The sequence below is a fragment of the Heptranchias perlo genome, chromosome 24 (genome assembly GCF_035084215.1).
Source record: "Heptranchias perlo isolate sHepPer1 chromosome 24, sHepPer1.hap1, whole genome shotgun sequence".
NCBI lineage: Eukaryota > Metazoa > Chordata > Chondrichthyes > Hexanchiformes > Hexanchidae > Heptranchias > Heptranchias perlo.
Genome location: NC_090348.1, coordinates 34,087,642 through 34,110,386, shown reverse-complemented (window position 1 = coordinate 34,110,386; position 22,745 = coordinate 34,087,642). Strand labels below are relative to the sequence as shown.

The following is a 22,745-nucleotide window of genomic DNA, read 5'->3' as shown; positions in this document are numbered from 1 at the left end:
CAGGATGACCTACAGACAGCATCTAGAACAGCGCAGCTACCCCTGTAGAAGTGAATGTTACCACAACATGAAGCTTTCATGCTACTAGATCCTTCCAAGCCACTGCAAGAGACATCTGCTAAATCAACCAATCTGCAGTGCACACACTTGTCAAGTAAGTGACCAACGCTATGTTTGCAAAGTGCAATATCTTCATTGAAGGGGAAAAAGCCCTTTATATGAATCAATTACTTATTTTGCACATCTATTTTTAAACAGAAATAGGTTTCCTGTTTGTATTCATGTTGACTTTTTCTCTGGGACTTCATCCTTTTGTGTTTCCATCATCGGAACAGATAGCCTCACTGACAGAAAAAGGGATAAAAATACCAGAAGCAAAGTAATTCAAGAAATCTTTACATATCCCTTGAACATTAAACTCTTGATAGAAGTGTCTTTATTCTCAAAGTTGGATTTAGCTTCCTTTTTCAAAAAAAAACCAAATGGAAATCAATGCAATGATGGCATTTTACAGCTAGCATTAAGAGTAGTCAGGAAATCTACTGGATGTCTAAGGCAGGCAGTGACTTTATAATGGGCAGGAGATGAGGGAATATGATGGCAGCCTTTTAGTTCTATTTAGTAATTCTGAAACAATCTATAATGTTGCTCTTCATTTTTTAAATACAGAAAATACTTTGGGAACATTTCTAATGTACTTGAATTGGATCACCCTGCTGCTTTGCTAAAAATCATAGTCTCAGTGGCATGACATTGCAGTGCAATTATTCATGTTTTGTGATCCATACATCAGTGAGACTGGAGGTACAGAACAAAATGTGAGCTATGCCCATGGATTAGGAATAGGATGTACTAAGTTGCATGCATAATATATTTGAGCTGTTTTATAGTCAGTCAGGTCTTGTGTCCTTTATTCACCACAGACATAACAATGATATACTGACATTATAAAACAATCTCAACTGATTTTCTTAAGCTAGGAACATTTTTTTCCCAGTTGAAAAGCTACTACATGTATTATAAATAGGATATATTATGGCCAACAGTGATGATAAATAAAAACAAGAAATGTGGAAATACACAGCAGGTTAGTGTTTTGGGTTGAGAGCCTTCAGCAGAAATAATAAAGGAAAATGGGACAATTCATCTGTTGGATTGATAAAGACAGGAGGGAGGAATATTATATGATCAATATTTCTGCAAGTGAGACTGATCAGACAATTCAAAAGTGAAGAAGATATAAGTAGATTATGATAAGCCCATAAATGGAAATAATTATTATATCATGCTACTGTCTGTAGAATGTTCTATTTCCATAAGAGAGACTGATGAGAACCCTAACTTCCTTACTCTTCATTTTCCTCCCATGTCCATAATGAAGCATAATGGCAGCTTTCTTAATTAGGTACAGTCCAATCAATGTAGCAAAAGAATTCTCTCTTTGATCCCCTTTCTACCAACTCCGTGATGAAGCCTCTGTCTTAATCAAGTATCAAGGAATTAAATTCCCATATTATTATTATTAATGTTTTATACAATGCTGACCAGCATAGAACTAAGAGGATTATCACTAGTGGTAAACAGGACGCGATAGCCCTAACTCCTAATTTCCTAACTCATTCTCACTGGGACCAAGGGCAGCAACAATGCTGATTTCAATCAGATATTGTGGGGTTTATTTTATCTCCCGGGCAGGAACGTGGCCAAGCGAGTGTCTGGCCCTTCCGAGAGCGGCAGCAGGGAAGCTCGGCCGATTTTAGTGGCTGGGCCTCATTAGCATGCCACTTCCTGATAAAAAAGGCCGGGAAGTTGGCAGTAGCGGTGGATGCCTGGCCGTTAAAATTGTGTAGCTCGGAGGCTGCTACTGGGAACCCACAGGAGCAGTCCCCGGCACAAGGTATGTGGCTACAAGGGAAATCCCGATCAGGGGAGGGAGAATCCTTGGGCAGGGGAGGTCCCATGTTTCCTTATGGGGCCTGGAGAAGCACACCTGCACTTCCTGGCCTACAAAGAAACTAAAGATATTTTTTTAAAGAACTTACCTCACTGGGTCTCTTCTGGCCCTGGCTGCTGGCAGGTTAGACCTGGTAGAGAAGCCACCACTGCTCTCTAGTTCAGGCCTTAGGTTAAAATAGTAGATGAGGCTCCAATGACAGCATCAGAGCACAATTTGCATATTTAAAGAAGACCCCACTGGCTTTGGGCGGATGTACTTGTCGCCTGCAATTTAAAATTGCAATTGGTGAGATTGGGGCTGGAACGGAGCAGTTAAATCCCCCACTCCATTTTAACCACCTCCCCACACCCACCCCTGCCGCTTTCTGCTGGACTCGGGGGGGGGTTAAAATTCCTCCCCTATGGAGTTGGTGGCAAAGGATCAGAAACTTCTGTTGCAATTTCTCATAGACAATACGTCTTCAACTTGGCACCAAGGTTACCAAGCACCGCAATCTCTATTTGTTTCTTTCTAATGCAATCTGTCTTCGTAAATTCAAAGTAATTTTTTTTCCTTGAAAGAAATTTGAATTGTTTGGTAATCCGAATGAAATAATTTAACTAAATCAGAGCAGGAGCCATTTTTGTATGTTTTGAGTTAACAGATAATTTGAATGAAGCAAATTTCTAATTAAGAGTAGACTGTTCTTGAATTTAGGTCATGCATCATGAAGCAGCTATAAGGTCAGTGGGAGGGATTGCCCTATCCATTAAATAGACAGGCAGTGATGGGGAACAATGTTGCAAAATGTACCAATACATTTCAATTGAGCTATATATAGATGTGGATAGCTAAATGTGGATGGAAGAAACCCTGGATGAACTTAAATATAAAAATAACACAGCTTTTAAATTGTTAGAATGTTTTATTTATTTGTTTGACTATCTTTATATTGAGTATACTCTCTTTTGGTGGTTAAAAACTAGTTTACAAACTAACATAGCCAACCAGACATACTGCAACGTACTTTTCTATGTTATATAATACAAATACTGTGAAGAAGAAATCATCAGTAGGGAAAGAAAAGAAAGAGATTTAATGGATTTGCAGGGACTACTACAATGTTTCCATACTTTATGGTGCATTTTAAGATATATGACATTAGCTTTCAATTTTTTCCTTATGTACTAGGATCTTTTTAAAATTAAAACCTGTTCAGGATCTGGGAGTTCTATGTCTGGTATTTATCTTATAACATTGGCCAGCCCTCTATTTATTTCCCTCCAAGAAGGAAAACCTCCCTGCTAGTCATTGCTTCAGCACAACAAGAGCACAGAGTTGAAAAAAATACAGGAAATTCAGGAAAAAACACAATACCTACACCATGTGTTGTGGTAATTAGTCACATAGACAAGAAAGATACTGAATTAACCTCAACCAGACCACTCTTGAACTGCTATAATTGGCTTCAGTGTTCTTGGGGGAATAAAGATTAGGGCTGTTACCTTTGTACAGTTAAAATCGGAAACGGGCGGGACAGCAACAAAATGAGAAAAATAGTTGCATGGATGACCGTATCAATATTTTTTAACAAGTCCTTCCTTTCTCCTACAACACATTGGTTGCAATATATGAATCACACAACCATTTCATCCAAATAAAACCTGTGCCTCGACGAACACACGCGCCACTCCAGCACACCTCGTGTTGTAAGACTCCTTACAATTGTTCAATATCACAAAGCTGATCGATCCCCTTGAGTCAGAGGACTGAATTATGAGGGGAAAAAAATTAAGAAACTTGGGCACTACAGCCTCGAAAGGAGGATCTGAATAGAAGCATACGAGATAATAAATATTATAGAAAAGGCAAATCCAAAACACTACTTCAAGTTATACTGTGGCAGTCGGACAAAGGGCTTCAAACTGGTGAAATGCAAATTTAAGGTCAAAATCATGCAAAGAGTGATCAACAGGCAGAACAAGTTTCAAGATAGACTGGAGGAAAAAAAAAACTTGCAATCGTTTGGGAGTCGATGCGATTGGGGGGGGGGGGGGGGGGGAGTGTACGTTCTTCTGCCGACGGATGGAAGAGCCTCCCTCACCTGTAACTACCTCGAGAAACCAAGTGGACCTGGGCACCCACATTGCCTTTAAGGACCGCCCCTTTAAGAGCTGCTGGTGACGTTGTACGGTTTATTTTTTTGGCCGATAGTTGGGTCGAAGCGGCGGCGGTTGATTCGATCGAGTCGGACCGGACCGGACCGGACCGGGTCGTAGGCGGCTGGTAAGTGAGAGGAGCCCGGGGGGGCGTTGAATGTAACCGGGTAACAGGTGCCTGTACCCGCTGGCTGGTTTGCGTCTACTCCCGCTGTCCCCGGTTCTGAACCAGGCCCCGCTGCTCCCACCTCCGCCGGGAATCGAGGCGGGGGCCAAGGCGGCTGGGCCCGGGGGCCCGGGGGCCGGGGGCAGAGCGGAATAAACAAACAAACAAACGATCCCTCCTCGGCACGGCGTGCAAATACTTTACTAATATAGTCCCCGGCTCGGGATCGTCAATTCCCCGCGGCCCCCGGATCGTTAAAGGGGGCTCGGACCCGGTCACAGGAGGGGGCTGCACTTTATTAAAGGAGAATTCTTACAGCCCCTCCACATTTCAACGAAAATGTTCAGTCAAGATCCACAGACTCGGCCACTTCTGTATTTAAAGCCTGAGTTCAGTCCTCAGGTGTCCAGGGTTTCCGATAGTTATAAATGTGACCGAGCCTGTTGCCCCCTGGTTCAGCCACTGATGCTGGTCTCTCTGATGGTCGCCAATCTGATCCAGTAATGGGTACATAGAGCCTGTTGTGTCCCCTCCCCTCCCCTCCCCTGGTTCGGTGGACGTGTTGGTCTCTCTCATGCTCTGATTTATTATCATGACAAAGGTCATATTGAGTCTGTCACGTGAGCTTCATCCTGTAAGCCTTGGGTCGGCCGGTTGTGCTGATTTTTGTGGTAGTTCACAGTGTGATATCGAATCTGTTCCTTTTCTCTCTGTTCACACGGCCCGTGTTAGTGATATAATATTGAGCCGGTTGTGTCAGTGAAGTGTGGGGGGGTATTGTGGGAACACACAGCTGCTGCTTCGCACACTTAACACAAAAGCTAAAGTAACGGGTAGAGTTTGAAGTGGAATGCTGTTGGGCTGTGTGGCATTCTGTTAGGTTTTGTAAACTTGCCAAACAACTTTTTATTTTCTTTGGATCCTAATAGATCAGTAGTACTGACATACTCCATGGTAGCCTGCTGACTGGCATATATTGTGCTTTCCTTGGAGCTGCCAGTCTGGGATTGGACATAGACTACAATCCTACTATTGGAATGGGTGAAGCAAAAGCTGGGGGGAAAAAAAATTCCCACAGTTTTTGCCTGTACATTGACTGCATGTACCATCCTGTTCAGTTATGGGGTCTATTCGTACTGCAAGTTTCTCTCCGAAGAATTTAGTGTTTTTTATTTTGCAAGTTTTTGCCCTGAGGAAGGGTAAGATTCTAGGTAAACTGTTGAGAACTTTCTTTATAACAAGAATTAACAATAAATTGAAGTGAGATACTTTATTATATTTTTCAACAAAGGATTTACATTTATTCCCCTCACCCCCCAAATAAATTACCTTGTCTACTGAAGCCAGTACTTGGGTGCTTTTAGTTTTGCTGTGCTGGTTTTGGGAGAGCAGTGTTATACCAGATACCAGCCTTTCACTACCATTCCTCCATTTTACACTTTTACCCACTGTTACATAAGAACATAAGAAATAGGAGCAAGAGTAGGCCATCCAGCTCCTTGAGCCTGCTCCGCCATTCAACAAGATCATGGCTGATCTTCTACCTCAATGCCATTTTCCTGCTCTAACCCCTTATCCCTTGATACCTTTAATATCTAGAAATCTATCGATCTCTGTTTTGAGTGTACACAATGTCTGAGCCTCCACAACCTTCTGAGTGAAGACATTTCTCCTCATCTCAGTCCTAAATGGCCTACCCCTTATTCTGAGACTGTGACCCCTGGTTCTAGACTCCCCAGCCAAGGGAAGCATCCTCCCTGCATCTAGCCTGTCGAGCCCTGTAAGAATGTTATACAGGAACATAAGAGATAGGAGCAGGAGTAGGCCATTTGACCCTTCGAGCCAGCTCCGCCATTCAATGAGATCATGGCTGATCTGATTCTTTCCCGCCTGTTCCCTTTATCCTTTGACTCCCTTGCTGATCAAAAGTGTTGAACTCAGCCTTGAATATATTCAATGAATCATCCTCCACCACTCTTTGGGGCAAAGAATTCGAAAGGTTCACAACCCTCTGAGAGAAGAAATTTCTCCTCATCTCCGTCTTAAATGGGCAACCCCTTATTCTGAGACTATGCCCTCTAGTTCTAGATTCCCCTATGAGAGGAAACATCCTCTCAGCATTTACCCTGTCAAGCACCCTCAGAATCTTTTATGATTCAATAAGACCTCCTCTCATTCTTCTAAACTCAAGTGAGCATAGGCCCAACCTGCTCAATATTTCCTCATAAGAAAACCCTTCCATACCTGGAATTAACCTAGTGAACCTTCTCTGAACCACCTCCAATGCAAGTATATCCTTCCTTAAATAAGGGGACCAAAACTGTACGCAGTACTCTAAGTGTGGTTTCACCAGCATCCTGTACAGTTGTAGCATGACTTCCCTGGTTTTATACTCCATCCCCCTTGAAATAAAGGCCAATATTCCATTTGCCTTCCCAATTACTTGCTGCTTGCTAACTTTTTGTGTTTCATGTACGAGGACACCTAAATCCCTCTGTACTGCAGCATTCTGTAGTCTTACTCCATTTATATAATGCTTTTTTATTGTTCCTACCAAAGTGGGTGACTTCACATTTTCCCACATTATACTCCATCTGCCAAATTTTTGCCCACTCGCTTGACCTATCTATATCCCTTTGCAGACACTTTGTGTCCTCCTCACAACTTACTTTTCCACCTATCTTTGTATCATCAGCAAATTTGGCCACAGTACACTCACTTCCTTCATCTAAGTCATTGATGTAGATTGTAAATAGTTGAGGCCCCAGCACTGATCCCTGCGGCACCCCACTAGTTACAGATTGCCATCCTGAAAATGATCCCTTTATCCTGACTCTCTTTTCTGTTAGTTAGCCAATCCTCTATCCATGCTAATATATTACCCCCAACACCATCAGCTCTTACCTTGTGCGGTAACCTTTTATATTGCACATTATTGAATGCATTTTGGAAATCCAAATACACTACATCTACTGGTTCCCCTTTATCCACCTTGCTCGTTACTTCCTCAATTTTGTATGTTTCAATGAGATCAACCCTCATTCTTCTAAACTTGAGAATACGGACCTAGCCTACTCAATATACAGGCCAAGTCTACTCAATGTTACCTTGTAACTGTCTTCTTGCTGTCTCTCATTGTCCCATGTTTCTCTTGCCTTCTGCAATTTATTTCTAAATCTTGTGTTACTCTTTTGCATTTTAACAGGCTGTATGTTTCCACTCCCTACTGCTTTATTTCCAGACACTCACTGTGTTTCCCTTGTTCCCTCTAGTTACATCCTTTTGTTGTATCCTCTTTTTGTGGTTCCTCTTGCTGTTGATGTGAAGTGAACGATGGTGCACATACATGCACACTGAGACTTCAGCATTTCTGGAATGCTAAAGAACTGTATCACAGAATGCATTGTATTGCCTTACACTGATTGCTGAAGAATTATTTTTAAAAGTAGGCGTCTAACTAAAAAATATTTCTTCATCTGGACAAGAGGTATAACAGAATCCATATCATCACATGGTTTATGGAAAGTAAACTGTTCGTGAAATGTTTGACGTAACTTGTGAGACTATCATACTTGAGTCATGTGAACCACTCCTTGACTGCTTATTTGTTGTAAACCACTACTTTTTTTTTGTTCGTTCATGGGATTTGGATGTCACTGGCAAGGTCAGCATTTGTTGCCCATCCCTAATTGCCCTTGAGAAGTTGGTGGTGAGCCGCCGCCTTGAACCGCTGCAATCCGTGTGGTGAAGGTTCTCCCACAGTGCTGTTAGGTAGGGAGTTCCAGGATTTTGACCCAGCGACGATGAAGGAACGGTGATATATTTCCAAGTCGGGATGGTGTGTGACTTGGAGGGGAACATGCAGGTGGTGTTGTTCTCATATGCTTGCTGCCCGTGTCCTTCTAGGTGGTAGAGGTCGTGGGTTTGGGAGGTGCTGTCGAAGAAGCCTTGGCGAGTTGCTGCAGTGGCATCCAGCAGATGGTACACATTGCAGCCACGGTGTGCTGGTGGTGAAGGGAGTGAATGTTTAGGGTGGTGGATGGGGTGCCAATCAAGCAGGCTGCTTTGTCTTGGATGGTGTCGAGCTTCTTGAGTGTTCTTGGAGCTGCGTTCATCCAAGCAAGTGGAGAGTATTCCATCACATTCCTGACTTGTGCCTTGTAGATGGTGGAAAGGCTTTGGGGAGTCAGGAGGTGAGTCACTCGCCACAGAATACCCAGCCTCTGATCTGCTCTTGTAGCCACAGTATTTATGTGGCTGGTCCAGTTAAATTTCTGGTCAACGGTGATCCCCAGGATGTAGATGATGAGGGATTCGGAGATGGTAATGCTGTTGAATGTCAAGGGGAGGTGGTTCGACTCTCTTGTTGGAGATGGTCATTGCCTGGCACTTGTCTGGCGTGAATGTTATTTGCCACTTATCAGTCCAAGCCTGGATGTTGTCCAGGTCTTGCTGCATGTGGGCACAGACTGCTTCATTATCTGAGGGGTTGCGACTGGAACTGAACACTCTGCAATCATCAGCGAACATCCCCATTTCTGACCTTATGATGGAGGGAAGGTCATTGATGAAGCAGCTGAAGATGGTTGGGCCTAGGACACTGCCCTGAGGAACTCCTGCAGCAATGTCCTGGGGCTGAGATGATTGGCCTCCAACAACCACTACCATCTTTGTGCTAGGTATGACTCCAGCCACTGGAGAGTTTTCCCCCTGATTCCCATTGACTTCAATTTTACTAGGGCTCCTTGGTCAAATGCTGCCTTGATGTTAAGGGCAGTCACTCTCACTTCACCTCTGGAATTCAGCTCTTTTGTCCATGTTTGGATCAAGGCTGTAATGAGGTCTGGAGCCGAGTGGCCCTGGCGGAACCCACCTGATAGCACTGTCGATGACACCTTCCATCACTTTGCTAATGATTAAGAGTAGACTGATGGGACAATAATTGGCCGGATTGGATTTGTCCTGGTTTTTGTGGACAAGAGATACCTGGGCAATTTTCCACATTATTGGGTAGATGCCAGTGTTGTAGCTGTACCTGAACAGCTTGGCTAGAGGCACGGCCTGTTCTGGAGCACAAGTCTTCAGCACTACAGCCGGGATGTTGTCGGGGCCCATAGCCTTTGTTATATCCAGTGCACTCCGCCGTTTCTTGATATCACGTGGAGTGAATCGAATTGGCTGAAGACTGGCTTCTGTGATGGTGGGGATTTCGGGAGGAGGCCGAGATGGATCATCCACTCGGCACATCTGGTTGAAGGTGGTTGCAAACGCTTCAGCTTTGTCTTTTGCACTCACGTGCTGGGTTCTGCCATCATTGAGGATGGGGATGTTCACGGAGCCTCCTCCACCCGTTAGTTGTTTAATTGTCCACCACCATTCACTACTGGGTGTGGCAGGACTGCAGGGTTTTGATCTGATCCGTTGGTTGTGGAATCGCTTAGCTCTGACTATAGCACGTTGCTTCCACTGTTTAGCATGCATGTAGTCCTGTGTTGTAGCTTCACCAGGTTGGTACCTCATTTTTGGGTACCTGGTGCTGCTCCTGGCATGCTCTTCTACACTCCTTATTGAACCAGGGTTGATCCCCTGACTTGTTGGTAATGGTAGAGTGAGGAATATGCCGGGCCATGAGGTTACAGATTGTACTGGAATACAATTCTGCTGCTGCTGATGGCCCACAGTGCCTCATGGATGCCCAGTTTTGAGCAGCTAGATTTGTTCTGAATCTATCCCATTTAGCACGGTGGTAGTGCCACACAACAGTGTGAAGATGGGACTTCGTCTCCACAAGGACTGTGCAGTGGTCACTCCTGCCAATACTGTCATGGACAGATGCATCTGTGACAGTATTGGTGAGGACGAGGTCAAGTAGATTTTTCTCTCTTGGTAGGCTCACCACCTGCCGAAGGCCCAGTCTGGCAGCTATGTCCTTCAGGACTCTGCCAGCTCAGTCAGTAGTGGTGCTACTGAGCCACTCTTGGTGATGGACATTGAAGTCCCCCACCCAGAGTACATTCTGTGCCCTTGCTACCCTCAGTGCTTCCTCCAAATGGTGCTCAAGATGGAGGAGGACTGATTCATCAGCTGAGGGAGGGCGGTAGGTGGTAATCAACAGGAGGTTTCCTTGAGATGCCATTAGATTTCATGTGGTCCGGAGTCAATGTTGAGGACTGCCAGGGCTACTCCCTCCTTACTGTATATCATTGTACCGCCACCTCTGATGGGTCTGTCCTGCCGGTGGGACAGGACATACCCAGGGATGGTGATGGAAGAGTCTGGGATGTTGGCTGAAAGGTATGATTCTGTGAGTATGGCTATGTCAGGCTGTTGCTTGACCAGTTTGTGGGATAGCTCTCCCAATTTTGGCACAAGTCCCCAGATGTTAGTGAGGAGGACTTTGCAGGGTCAACTGGACTTGGTTTGCCTTGTCTGGTGCCTAGTGGTCCGATGCCGGGTGGTCCGTCCACTTTTATTCTTACTATGACTTTTTGTAGCGAGATTGTACAACTGATTGGCTTGCTAGGCCATTTCAGAGGGTGATTAAGAATCAACCACATTGCTGTGGGTCTGGAGTCACATAGGCCAGACTGGGTAAGGACGGTAGGTTTCCTTCCCTAAAGGGCATTAGTGAACCAGATGGGTTTTTACGACAATTCGGTAGTTTCATGGCCACCATTGCCAATACTAGTTTTTTTTAATTCCAGATTTTATTTAATTGAATTTAAATTCCCCAACTGCCCTGATTTGAACTCATGACTCCAGATTATTAGTCCCGGCCTCTGGATTGCTAGTCCAGTAACATAACCACTATGCTACCATACTGTATTGCCTGTTGAAATCAAAAACGGAATTGATTAATGGAAAGATCACAGTCTTGCAATAGTTACATGGCTAAATTTAAAATCAGGAAACACTACACAAGGAGAAGTGTTCATACTTCTAATGCTATTGTTGTGTCTTTGTTAGTCTTCATGTGTTAAATTTCTTTGCTAAAGATCAGTTATTTTCATAAAAGTATGAAGGTCGTATGTAAGCAATTCTCCTGTTTAAAAAACATTGAATTGGCAGGATAGCTCCTTTTATTTTGTTGAAACTTCTAAAGTGCTTCAGATTAATTACTGACATTTTTCTCATTATAGCACTGGACTTTTGATCAATGCTGTTAAAATGCAGGAAAATTAGTGACCCGGGGAGAGAGAAGCAATAACTTATGCTGTTTGGAAAATGAAGGACTTGTACAATCATAGCCCTCACAAGTTTTGTTCAATTTTATTGTGGCACTAGACCAATCTGGACAGTGAGGTAAAAATTGGTATTCATTGCGCCTGTTTTTCGGGCGTAAAACTAACGCACTGCATACCAATTTAGCAGTGGGACCATCTGTGCAGGAGTTGGTCCTACTGCTAGATTCATGGAGCCCTTTATTTTCAGCGTCCCAAGCAAGAGTGCTCCCCTGACTCTGCAGGAGTTCGTTTTTTTTTAATCCCCCCCTCCCCCCATGAATCTCGCTCCAACCATCCCTCCTAGGACTTACCTGAATGTCGATGCCGGTGAGACAGGCAGCCTCAAATTGAATTCTTCGAGTGTGCTGATGAGGCCCGAGGATCAATTTCCATCGATAATCGGGCCCTGACCAAAATCTACCCAGTATGTCTACCTTAATCTGAAGTTAGGAACATAAGTTACCCTTGTTGATCAGTTCAGGTTTTGAATAGTCAGTGCATGTATGTTATATTGTAAACGTTGTTTATTTCGGATATCCGAATCCTGTCAACTCTCAAACTCCCAGCCTGTGACTGGATAAATATCCAGGAGGTTAAATAAGAAGCGATCTGCTTTCCTGCAAACTAAATTTATTTTGGATGTAAATGATAAGCTGTTGTATCCAGTTTGCATAGCACCTTGACTCAAAAGTTTAGTGCACTGCCAGATTTCCATCCAGTGCATTTTGTGTTGTATAATACATGGGAGGAACAAAAATCATCAGAGGTGCTAAATTGAATTGACTGATAGGGTTGTGGTTTGAGACAGTGACTCCTGTTTGATTTAAAATGCGCAGCAGAATAGAGTTAATGTGCTTTTCATTGCTAAGTTATTTAATGGGATATAAAATCATCCAATTTTACAGCACTGAAGGAGGCAATTCAGCCCTTTGCGCCAGGTCTCCGAAAGAACTATCCATTTAGTCCTATTGGTTGACCTTTCCCCACTGTGGCTGCAGTTACAATTTTACAACACCAAGTTATAGTCCAGCAATTTTATTTTAAATTCACAAGCTTTCGGAGGCTTCCTCCTTCGTCAGGTGAGCGATGTCACCTGACGAAGGAGGAAGCCTCCGAAAGCTTGTGAATTTAAAATAAAATTGCTGGACTATAACTTGGTGTTGTAAAATTGTTTACAATTGTCAACCCCAGTCCATCACCGGCATCTCCACATCATGGCTGCAGTTACAGTGTAAGTTCAAGTTAGAAGCTGTCATGACCAGATTTCAGCAAACAGCAAAAGGAAACCACACCCCTAAGGTGGGTGTCTTAACCATGAAATAGTGGTTCCATTGGTTCTCGTTTTTTGCATTGCCTATCTTCAGATACCAGAGGAAGTAAGATATAGAAGTTAGAAAGAAAAACATTTTTAAACCCAGAAAACTCAATAATATAACTTCCTCTTTCTAAGTCATTTTGTGTTTTTTTCTGATTGTGGTTTTGGTATATAAAACAGAGGAAATGGACAGCATACAGATGACAGTAATGAAATCCAGTCTCTCACAATTCACTGTATCATGCAAGTTTATTCATATACTGATTATATGAGCGCATTGTTATTAACAGTTACAGTGTTGCAGTTCTTACAAGCTGTGTTGGATAAATTCCTTACCTTAATTATGTTCTGCCTGTTTTTCCAAAGATCTGCCTTGAATGTAGATCTGGTTTCTCATTATAATCTCAAATTATAAACTATATTTTTAAATCACACAAAACACTCCTCCTATTTATATATAAACTAATTTAGGGCCATGAAGTAATTGTACTGATTTGGTCTACATTTTACTTCCTAAGTAATTTTTTTCCATTGGCTAAAGTCTGTCGTCAGTCATAGTAGAAGGGCTTTCTCTGAGTTAGTGCTAATGAGTGATGGGTCTAGTAACCTACGAATTTGTTGGAAGAGTATCATCAAAATCTCTAGCGAGCATTTGATGTCAAAACCAAAGGACTGTAGTAAGGAACCATCTACATGGAGCGTAGAAAATCCAGCAAAGCGTGCTGAGCGATAGAAGGCCTTTGTTAATCAGTTTGCTGAGAGGAAGTGGACTCTTTACTACACTGTCTAACTAATAATAGGGCAGTAGGCATGGAAGGCATTCCTTGAAGTGTCCCAGAGTTCACAAGAAAAGGGCGTCCTAGTGAACCAAAAACCACAGAGGAAACTTGTTGATGTCTGTGGCTTTTAAGGTGGTTCTTTGGGTCATTGTGACATGTGTTCAAGGCCATTGGTGTAATCAAAAAAGAACAAGCTAGAATTTGTCCTTGTGAGGAATGCATGCAGCAAGTCGTGGCTTAATATAACATCATAAGGCTTGGGAAACTCTGCTTATATTACTTTCATCGATTTTCATAAGGTTGGCAGTTATGACACGATAGAAGCTGCAGGAGAATGTGGCAAATCTTGGAATTTATCCAGGTTGTGCAGTTCAGCTCCAACTTCCACATATGAATAGATGGGGGACTTGATGAGTCTATCTCCATTAAAAGCGTAGTTAGGCAGGGTTGTTCACGATCACTCATCTTATTGGTGTCCACCAGTTATATATTGGAATGGCATCATAAAGGACAGTTTCAGTGTGTTTGTCCAAGTATTTCTGAAAAAATGTTGGTGCTTTTTTGCAGATGATGTGATGTTGGCAAACTTGACTGGAGATCTTGTGCATTCCACTCACAATCTAGATCAATGGGAATTGGAGATGGGTGCCAGGTACACTGTCCTGTCTCTGTAAGGCTCGAGAGGTCTTAAGTATTATTTTGAAGATACAATTTCTGTCTGTCCAAATTTTGATTTGTATTGGTACCTGGGGTTCTGTGGCTGGTGGCTTTACTTTGGACACAGTTTGTCAGCAATGCGCTGGGAAGAGGTGAAGAAGAGCAGGAAGTTCTTCTGTTGGCCTGGCTAACATTGCCCTCTCAACCAATGTCAACAAAAGCAGATCAGGTACATTGCTGGTACTGGGATTTTGTTATGCGCAAAATGGCTGCCACATAAGTCATAGCACTTTAGTTTAATGCATTTAATTTGAAGCCCTTTGAGATGTGATGAGATGCTATACAAATGCAAGTCTTTTTCTTTCTTCCTTGATTGGGTTACGGAAAGGCAAGCAATTACTACTGAAATTCTACATTTCCAATTTGACGGAAGAACTGTTTGATGATATATGGTTTGTGTCAGTTGTACAGTTCTCATTGCTGCTCAGGAGGTGTTGCTTTTGCAACTGATGAACCATCTTCCTTTTGGGGGCTGGGGGAGGGGTTGAGGTAAGCGGTAAGCAGGGTCTCTTTGTGATTAAGTTGGCTTCAAGATCATATGGGATGAAATGCGACATTGGAACCAAGTCGATCCTCTGATACCTGAGCTGGCAGGTCCGCAGTACACTGTTGATAATTGATTGTTAGCCTGGCTAATTAATAGGATCTGGAGAGGTAGACCAGCCACTGGGAATTGGGCACCTAGATTCTTCCCACTCAGCTCCAGATAACTCTGCAAGCCAATTTCCTAATTGAAGGGTGGTCCTAGCTGGACAAATAGGAAGCTTATCAGAGCTCCGTGCTAGTAAGTTATGTGGTTTTAGCTGGTTAATATCCATGCACACATTGGTGTTCCAACGCCTCGACTCTTGACGACCTGCCTAAGTGAGTAGGGTGCGTCCCCATGGAAGAGACTCTGTACTCTATATAGGGCAAATTGAAACTGGATTTCTCAGTAGTTTACTTTGGAAAATCTTTTGCATGTTGGGTTTTCACATATGGCAAGATACCAGAGGGCTGCTACAGTCAGTACTGTTTGTTGCTGTACTGATTATACTATGCCTAATGTTATTAGGATGCAGGTTTAGCTCTGGGATGTTACACATGTCTAGTTCTTTGTTCCAGTTCCAGTTAGACTGTCAGAGAAGATGTTTCTCCATAGGAGTGGAAAACTGTAGGGTGAAACATGCTGGCCTGTTGTGCTCCTTTTTAAGCTGTAGAAGTAGCTCGCCTTTGGTTGTAGGGAAAACAGAGAAGAAAATAACATTCCATTATATTCAAAACAGTTCATTAAGATAATTTGTAATTTTTGTAGGATGGAAATAATATACACACTTCAGGGTTAGAGTCCCAGAATTCTGATGCCGGTAATATGAATCTGAGGTATGGAAAAATTAACTTGTTACATGGGAAATAGGCATGTGGGGGGGGGGTCGGTCGTCACATACAATCGGGGAATGGGCACTTCAGATAGATTGTATTTTACAATCAAATTGGAGTCCCTGGACCTTATGGGGTCTGGGAGGGGATCTTGTGGATGGCTGAGGTCATTGGATTTTTGCATCTTTCTGTATTTGTTATACTAGCACATCATTTCAGTTGCTGTTTACTAATACGGACATTTTTGCGTCAGTAGCACTGTTTTCCTTTTGTATAATTGATGCTGTCTTTCAGAATTTTGGGCAGAGGATCTTCACGAGTGTATCAGTATTTGTAGAGAATCCCTCACACACTGGTTTGAAAACCTCTGTCCTACAATAAAAGGATAGACATCCGAGCAGCAAACATTGGACAGATCAGATAAATAAAAGACCAGGCATTGAAAGGGGGAAAGGAACAAATGTTTTTTCGATACCTGTTATTTGCTCCTTGCCCAGAGTACATATAACTCTGAGGAAATCCAACTTTGCATTAAATCTAGCAGAGAATTTTTGTGACTAAACTTGATATAAATTTAGCAGTTGCATGAAGGGGGCTATTGATAATCTTAATGCAACGTTCTGAGATAAGTGTTTGGTCAGTTTCACAACATAGTTTTAACTAATTACAGTGTTCACTGATCTCAGTGTAATCCAGTGCTATTAGAGCTGATCTACTCTAATCGTTTCTGAAATAAAATCTGAGATATTAATCTTAGGTTTGGAAAGGGTTTAATTATTGAGAAAATTAGATATTGAAGTTTGTTTGCCTGCTGTTGCCATTAATAAGGAAATATTTAAGTTTTTCAATAGCACAATGAATACATTTGAAGAGCTTAATGATTTAATGTAACCAAAATTAGGTTACATGAAAAAACATTGTCTGATAGTGGTGTAGCCTGTTGGGAGACTGTCGATTTGTACAAAGGAAACCATTCATGTTTCTTGTCACAAGGAAAAGCAAATCAAAAGAGCAGTCAGGGCACAAGTTCATTATGACTCACTCATTTATTTTTTTAATTTCAGAATCATTCACCATGAAAACGAAGTGGAAGTAGTCAGCAGTTGAAGTACTTTCCATCAGATGCCTCCACGAGTGAATATATTTTCCACAATGTACTCAGGATAACTTGTTTGTAAGATAGCACAGGCAGGATTTTGGTCTGCATGAAAGTATATCATATAAAGTTGCAATGGACGAATATGCCACAAGGACTTATGGCACAAGTGTGCAAGACAACAGGCCCTTGTTTGGGGAGACATCAGCAAGGGTAAGGACATGTAAAACAGGCAGCGATTCATTGTGATCTCCGATTTTGTAGATTCATAGATCAATTTGAACATGGATTTGGGTTCAAGTTTTATCATTTCAAGCAGTTTCAAATTTAGTTTTATCCGACCCACTGAAGCCTAAAGTAATTTTGCATTTTTTTTCTTTAAAGTTGCTTGTTTAGTGCCTGCTTTAAGTTTGGTTTGAAAATGGTTGCAGTCTGATTTGAATGAATAATAAACATGATAATGATGGTGAAAAGTCAACAGAGTACCCATGTGCATCTTGCCTGCATATTTTGGTTGATTAATATGTATTTTATTTTAATTAATATTTTGCTTGCAATTCCTGAAGAATGGTACAGTAATTTAATCTGTCGTATTTTTGTACATGTATTTTTGAATTTTCAGAACTAGGTGCACCAACATTTACATTTTTGTTTAATTTAACTGAAGTTTTCAAACCTAGTTTCATACCACTTATCCACTGAACTATCAAGGAAGTACGCAGCCATTTTAAGGGAGTTGAATGGTAAGTTGTGTATATCCAAAGCAACTTACTTTTTAGATTGTTATAGAAGACTTAGAAAGAAAGAGCTATTCTTGCTGTTAAATGCAATGATTTGTAAACTTTCCTTTTAAAATTGGTTTGTTTGGAATGAACTTTGTATTTTGGACTTCATCAAAAATCATGTGCTCCATATTGTACTAACAAAACACTTATGATTTGAATGAAAATTATTTCAAATTCAGAATTTTTCTTTGCCTCCCTTTCTTGTTCATCTAATACATTTAAACCTTTTATCCAGTTCATCAACCAGGACCTGAGAGACCAGAAAGAGGGAAGGATTTAATTTGGAAACTGAAGAACCCTCAAAAGATGTGAATGAACAGTTTATTCAAAAAGTGCATGAAATTCAGCAATAGTTGAGCAATAATAGTACTCACACTTTGCTGGGTTATGTTTTGACTTTGAAACTAAGTTTGTGCTTAATGAGAAAAAGGGCAGGGAAGTGGAGTTATATCAGTTAGCTCTGATATGGATCTTGGAGCAGCAAAGGTACAGTGAGCCACCTCCTGTGCTGAAATTTCTGTTTCCACCAACACCACTTCTTAAATGTCATTTATTTATTGTTATCCCATTTCAAGTTTGCTTTTTTTTTCTTCATTATGACAATTTTAAAATTTAATTTTTTGATGTCTCAACTTTTCTAAACCAAATCTTTGTCATGTTGCATGTTTTACTCTGTTTTGTGTAGTGTGTGCAAAAATACTTCTCTCAAAATCCATGCTTGTTTTAAGCAATAAATTTGTAATGATATCTGTCCACTATTATTAACTTATTTGTAATGTCACCCTTTTTGCCCTTAAAGCACAGCACATACAGGATGATGCAGAGCAGGAAGATTTCATTTGCTCACTTTTTGCAGCAAAACCGTAAATACAAAGAACACATTAATGATCTAGCTATAAATAGTGAGCAGAAGAAATCTTTCCAGATAGTCTGAACTGTGTTACAAGCACACACCAAGGAGTCACAGCATCATTTCAACTGGTTAATCGGTGTACTTCTTATATGCAAAAGTATAATGACTTTTTATTTAATATTACTGATGAGCCTTACAAATACTAAAGCCTCAATGTAGAGGCTAAATCTTAGGCTGGAAGTTATTTACTGGGAAGAAACACATTGAAGGGTCAGATAATGTAAATCACTCAAACGCTAATCTCACTCTTTACATAAGAATATAAAAAAAGCCAGGGATAAGAAAAGGCCGTTTGGCTCATTGAGGCTCATCCTTCTACTACATTGCCTGTCCCATGTCGTCTTACTGCATTTTGAATAACCCTAATATTTTTACTTGGGAGATTATTCCAAACATTTATAATTATTTCAGTAAAGCTGTTTTTTTTTCTTGATCTGTTTTAAAATTTGCTTTTCAATAATTTCCATTTGAGTTCTCTGGGCTTGCTTACTTGGTGCAATTTGAAATAAAGCTAGATTGTTTTATGTACTGTTTATTATTTTGTATACTTTGATGAGGTCTAGCTTCTTTCTGGACTGCTTAAGCTTCTTAAATCTTTCCTCATTACTTGCCTCTATGCTTAGGATCAGTCTTGTGCTCTCTCCTATGGGATCTCTAAGTATATCTTTTGTGTGGTTATGACTGAAAACTGATCATAATATTCTAAATGTAGCCAGACCAGTGCATTGTAAAGCCAGTAAACTGGTATTTTTCTGTTGGCTTTTTTAGTTGTTTCACCTGTGTTTGAACATTGAAGTGATGGGTCCATTATTATCCCCAGCTCCCTTCCTAAGTCTCCCGGTGCTAATTGAATTCTATTGTGTATACATGTTGCATAATTTTCGAAACATCTAAATATAAAACATCAAAGAGAGTATCACTATCTACTTTATCTGTAGAATCCTCAGAGGTTTGTCAGGCAGGACTGTCCGCTTCTAAGTACATGCTGGCTGTTTCTTATAGGACCAGATTTTGCTGTGAGCGGCTGGCGCCATTCGTTAAACTTACACTTGCCCATAGACTTTCCATGGGGTTTTGCACGGAAAGTAGCTGTCAGCGGGAGATCCAAACAGCACGGCACCCTCTACAGGGCATCTGGGACCTGTGTAAACAGGACACGCAAATGTGTGTCTCCTTAACCAAATAGGATTGAAGAATCGTTGATGAAGAGCATAGAGTTTGAACCAGGAATTGTAAGTTATAATAGTGAATTCAATGTCAAATCAAGTACAGAAAGTGAAATAAAGAGAGGGAAAGAAAGATTGGCTTAGGAGAGAGAGGAAAAAAGAGACAAAGAAAAAAAAAGATTTTTAAATCTCCTACAACAATTAAAAGCTGAAGGAATGAGACTCCACATTTGTAAAAGTTAATTTTCAGTGCCTGAGAGGTTGTATGGCAGTCATTAAGACCTATCACTCCATTAAAAGGGTGCTCGTAGACTGGAATGCACAAGCGCTAACTTTTTGTGCTGAATTTAGTCGGTGTCTATGACATCAGTACAGGAACTTCATGCCGTTCAATACATTTGAATGGGGAGCCAGACGGGTGAGATGCAGCTTACGGAGGAGTGGCGCATCTTGGAAAGCAACTTCTGGATTTTCGTTTTTAACTCCACACCTCCACTCGCCTGAAGTTGCTGTTAGCCTCACCGTTTTGACAGTAAAATTTGGCCCATTAAGTTGTTTCTATACGGGCACTCCTCCCTCTCTGCCTCTTAGAATAGATTTCATTATTTTACCTGTTATTGATGTTGGACCATTGGACCTGTAGTTGCCTGAGTTCATTTAAAATATACAGTGACTGAATTTCCTCTGAAGTTACTCTGGTAAACTGGCATGAAATGGATGATTGGGCCAGGAAATTCAGACGGGGGAAGTGTTTCGCCAGCCCTCTGATGCCACATTTGGGATTTACCTCTGGAAGTGACACTGGGCGTATAATATGTCTGCCCAAATTTGAATGGGTGTATTATGTGAGGTTATGCACTTTGGCAGGAAAAATCAGAGAACAAGTTATTATCTTAATGGCAAGAGACTGGAAAGTACTGCAGTACAAAGGGATCTGGGGGTCCTAGTGCAAGAAAATCAAAAAGTTAGTATGCAGGTGCAGCAGGTGATCAAGAAGGCCAACGGAATGTTGGTGTTTATTGCTAAGGGGATAGAATATAAAAACAGGGAGGTATTGCTGCAGTTATATAAGGTATTGGTGAGACCGCACCTGGAATACTGCATACAGTTTTGGTCTCCATACTTAAGAAAAGACATACTTGCTCTCGAGGCAGTACAGAGAAGGTTCACTCGGTTAATCCCGGGGATGAGGGGGCGGACATATGAGGAGAGGTTGAGTAGATTGGGACTCTACTCATTGGAGTTCAGAAGAATGAGAGGCGATCTTATTGAAACATATAAGATTGTGAAGAGGCTTGATCGGGTGGATGCGGTAAGGATGTTCCCAAGGATGGGTGAAACTAGAAATAGGGGGCATAATCTTAGAATAAGGGGCTGCTCCTTCAAAACTGAGATGAGGGGAAACTTCTTCACTCAGAGGGTGGTGGGTCTGTGGAATTTGCTGCCCCAGGAAGCTGTGGAAGCTATATCATTGAATAAATTTAAAACAGAAATAGACAGTTTCCTAGAAGTAAAGGGAATTAGGGGTTACGGGGAGCGGGCAGAAAATTGGACATGAATTTAGATTTGAGGTTAGGATCAGATCAGCCATGATCTTATTAAATGGCGGAGCAGGCTCGAAGGGCCGATTGGCCTACTCCTGCTCCTATTTCTTATGTTCTTATTATATTTGGATGCAAATGACTAGAATATGTCATACATTATGTGTCCTGCCATTTGTGCCATAGCATCTCTAGGGTCCTCTCTGCAATTCTATTATCTTTCTTAACCTCCCAGAGTTCTCATCCTCCTTTTCCCCTATTTGCCTTGTATGGTTTGCTCATTTTAGTGAGGGAATAATAATAAGAGAGGGAAAGAAAGATTGGATTGAGAGAGAGAAAACAGACAGAAAGGAAAAGTAAGAATAACATTTTTTAAATTTTAAATTTGACATTTTTTAAAATCTCCCTGAAAAATTCAAATCTTGAAGGAATGGGACTCCACACTTGTAACAGTTAATTTTGGGTGCCAGAAAGGTTGATTGGCAGTCATTAACACTTATCACGTCATTAAAAGGATACTCTGCTTGTAATGACAAAACATAACTTTCTGTGGTGAGTTTAATGGGCAATTAAGGGCGGGATGCCATTTTCGCAAAGCTAACTTGGACGGCAACGTTTAGATATTCACGTTTAACCGTGTACCTGCTCCTCGCCTGATGTTGCTGTACCATTTACTCAGAAATAATGGTGATGGGCGTTAGCCGTACTATTATTTTGACAGCAAATTCTCACCTTGGATGTTTTTTAGTAGTTTTTCCCTGTTAATTCCTTTTAGTCCTTTCTGATTTCTCTTTTGAAGTTTGCCTCTTTAAAGTTATGTGTTTTTTTCTTGGTTCTTTAATGATGCAGAGAGCCAGAAAATCTTAAATTTAATCATATTGTAACCACTAGTCCCTAGAAGTTTCACAACTCATATTATGGATGTTATCCTAAACATCTGTCAGAACCATACCTAGCTAGAAGTTAGTCCTAGTGGAGTCCTTGACATGTGGGGTTAAAAACAATCAGTTCTGCACCTGATGAATCTGATTCTGTTGTATTATTTCCATTAAAGACTTCCCAGTTTATCAACACCATCTCACGACAGGAATGCATTATATCCATTGCAAGTACTTCAACCGGTTGATTTTTATACAGTGGCTGGAGTTTTTTGGGGGAAATAGGGAGTTTAATGTTTATTATACTAATGGTAAATGGAGACAGCAGGCTCCAATGCTCAAATTGAATGACTTGAACTGGAAGAATAATGTTTTTTCACTGTATTTAGAGTATTCCCTGTACATATATTTTAACTAACTGCCTATTACCCGGTTAGAGATAGCCAAGATATAGATGTTAACTGCTCTCAGAAACCACACAACAATGACCCTGTGACGTGACAACACATTCCACCTCCACTGATAAGAATTCCTATGTAAGAGAAATGTGTGAAGTGACTGAGGTTAGTTTAAAGCCAATAAAACCAGTAACTCCAGGATGGATAACTCGCTGTCAAAGTTAAATGCTGAAACTTGAATCTGGGATTTGTTTTAAACCACTACTCATTCATTGCTATTTTGGATACTTAATATGCTCCAGCAATGGGAGCAT

General features: G+C 41.3%; 1 protein-coding gene across 2 annotated transcripts in view; it reads left to right on the top strand.

The window, feature by feature from the left end:
* The first annotated feature begins 4,060 nt into the window (after positions 1–4,060).
* Positions 4,061–22,745, top strand: part of tmem243b (transmembrane protein 243, mitochondrial b) — a 34,046-nt gene continuing 15,361 nt past the window's right edge. Inside the window, exons 1-2 of one of the 2 annotated variants that reach the window (XM_068005032.1) lie at positions 4,061–4,222; positions 16,719–16,963. In XM_068005032.1, the coding sequence (XP_067861133.1) occupies positions 16,886–16,963 (78 nt within the window). In that variant the 5' untranslated portion in view covers positions 4,061–4,222; positions 16,719–16,885. The remainder of the gene's footprint in view (positions 4,223–16,718; positions 16,964–22,745) is intronic. The other variant, XM_068005031.1, reaches the window with a different exon arrangement.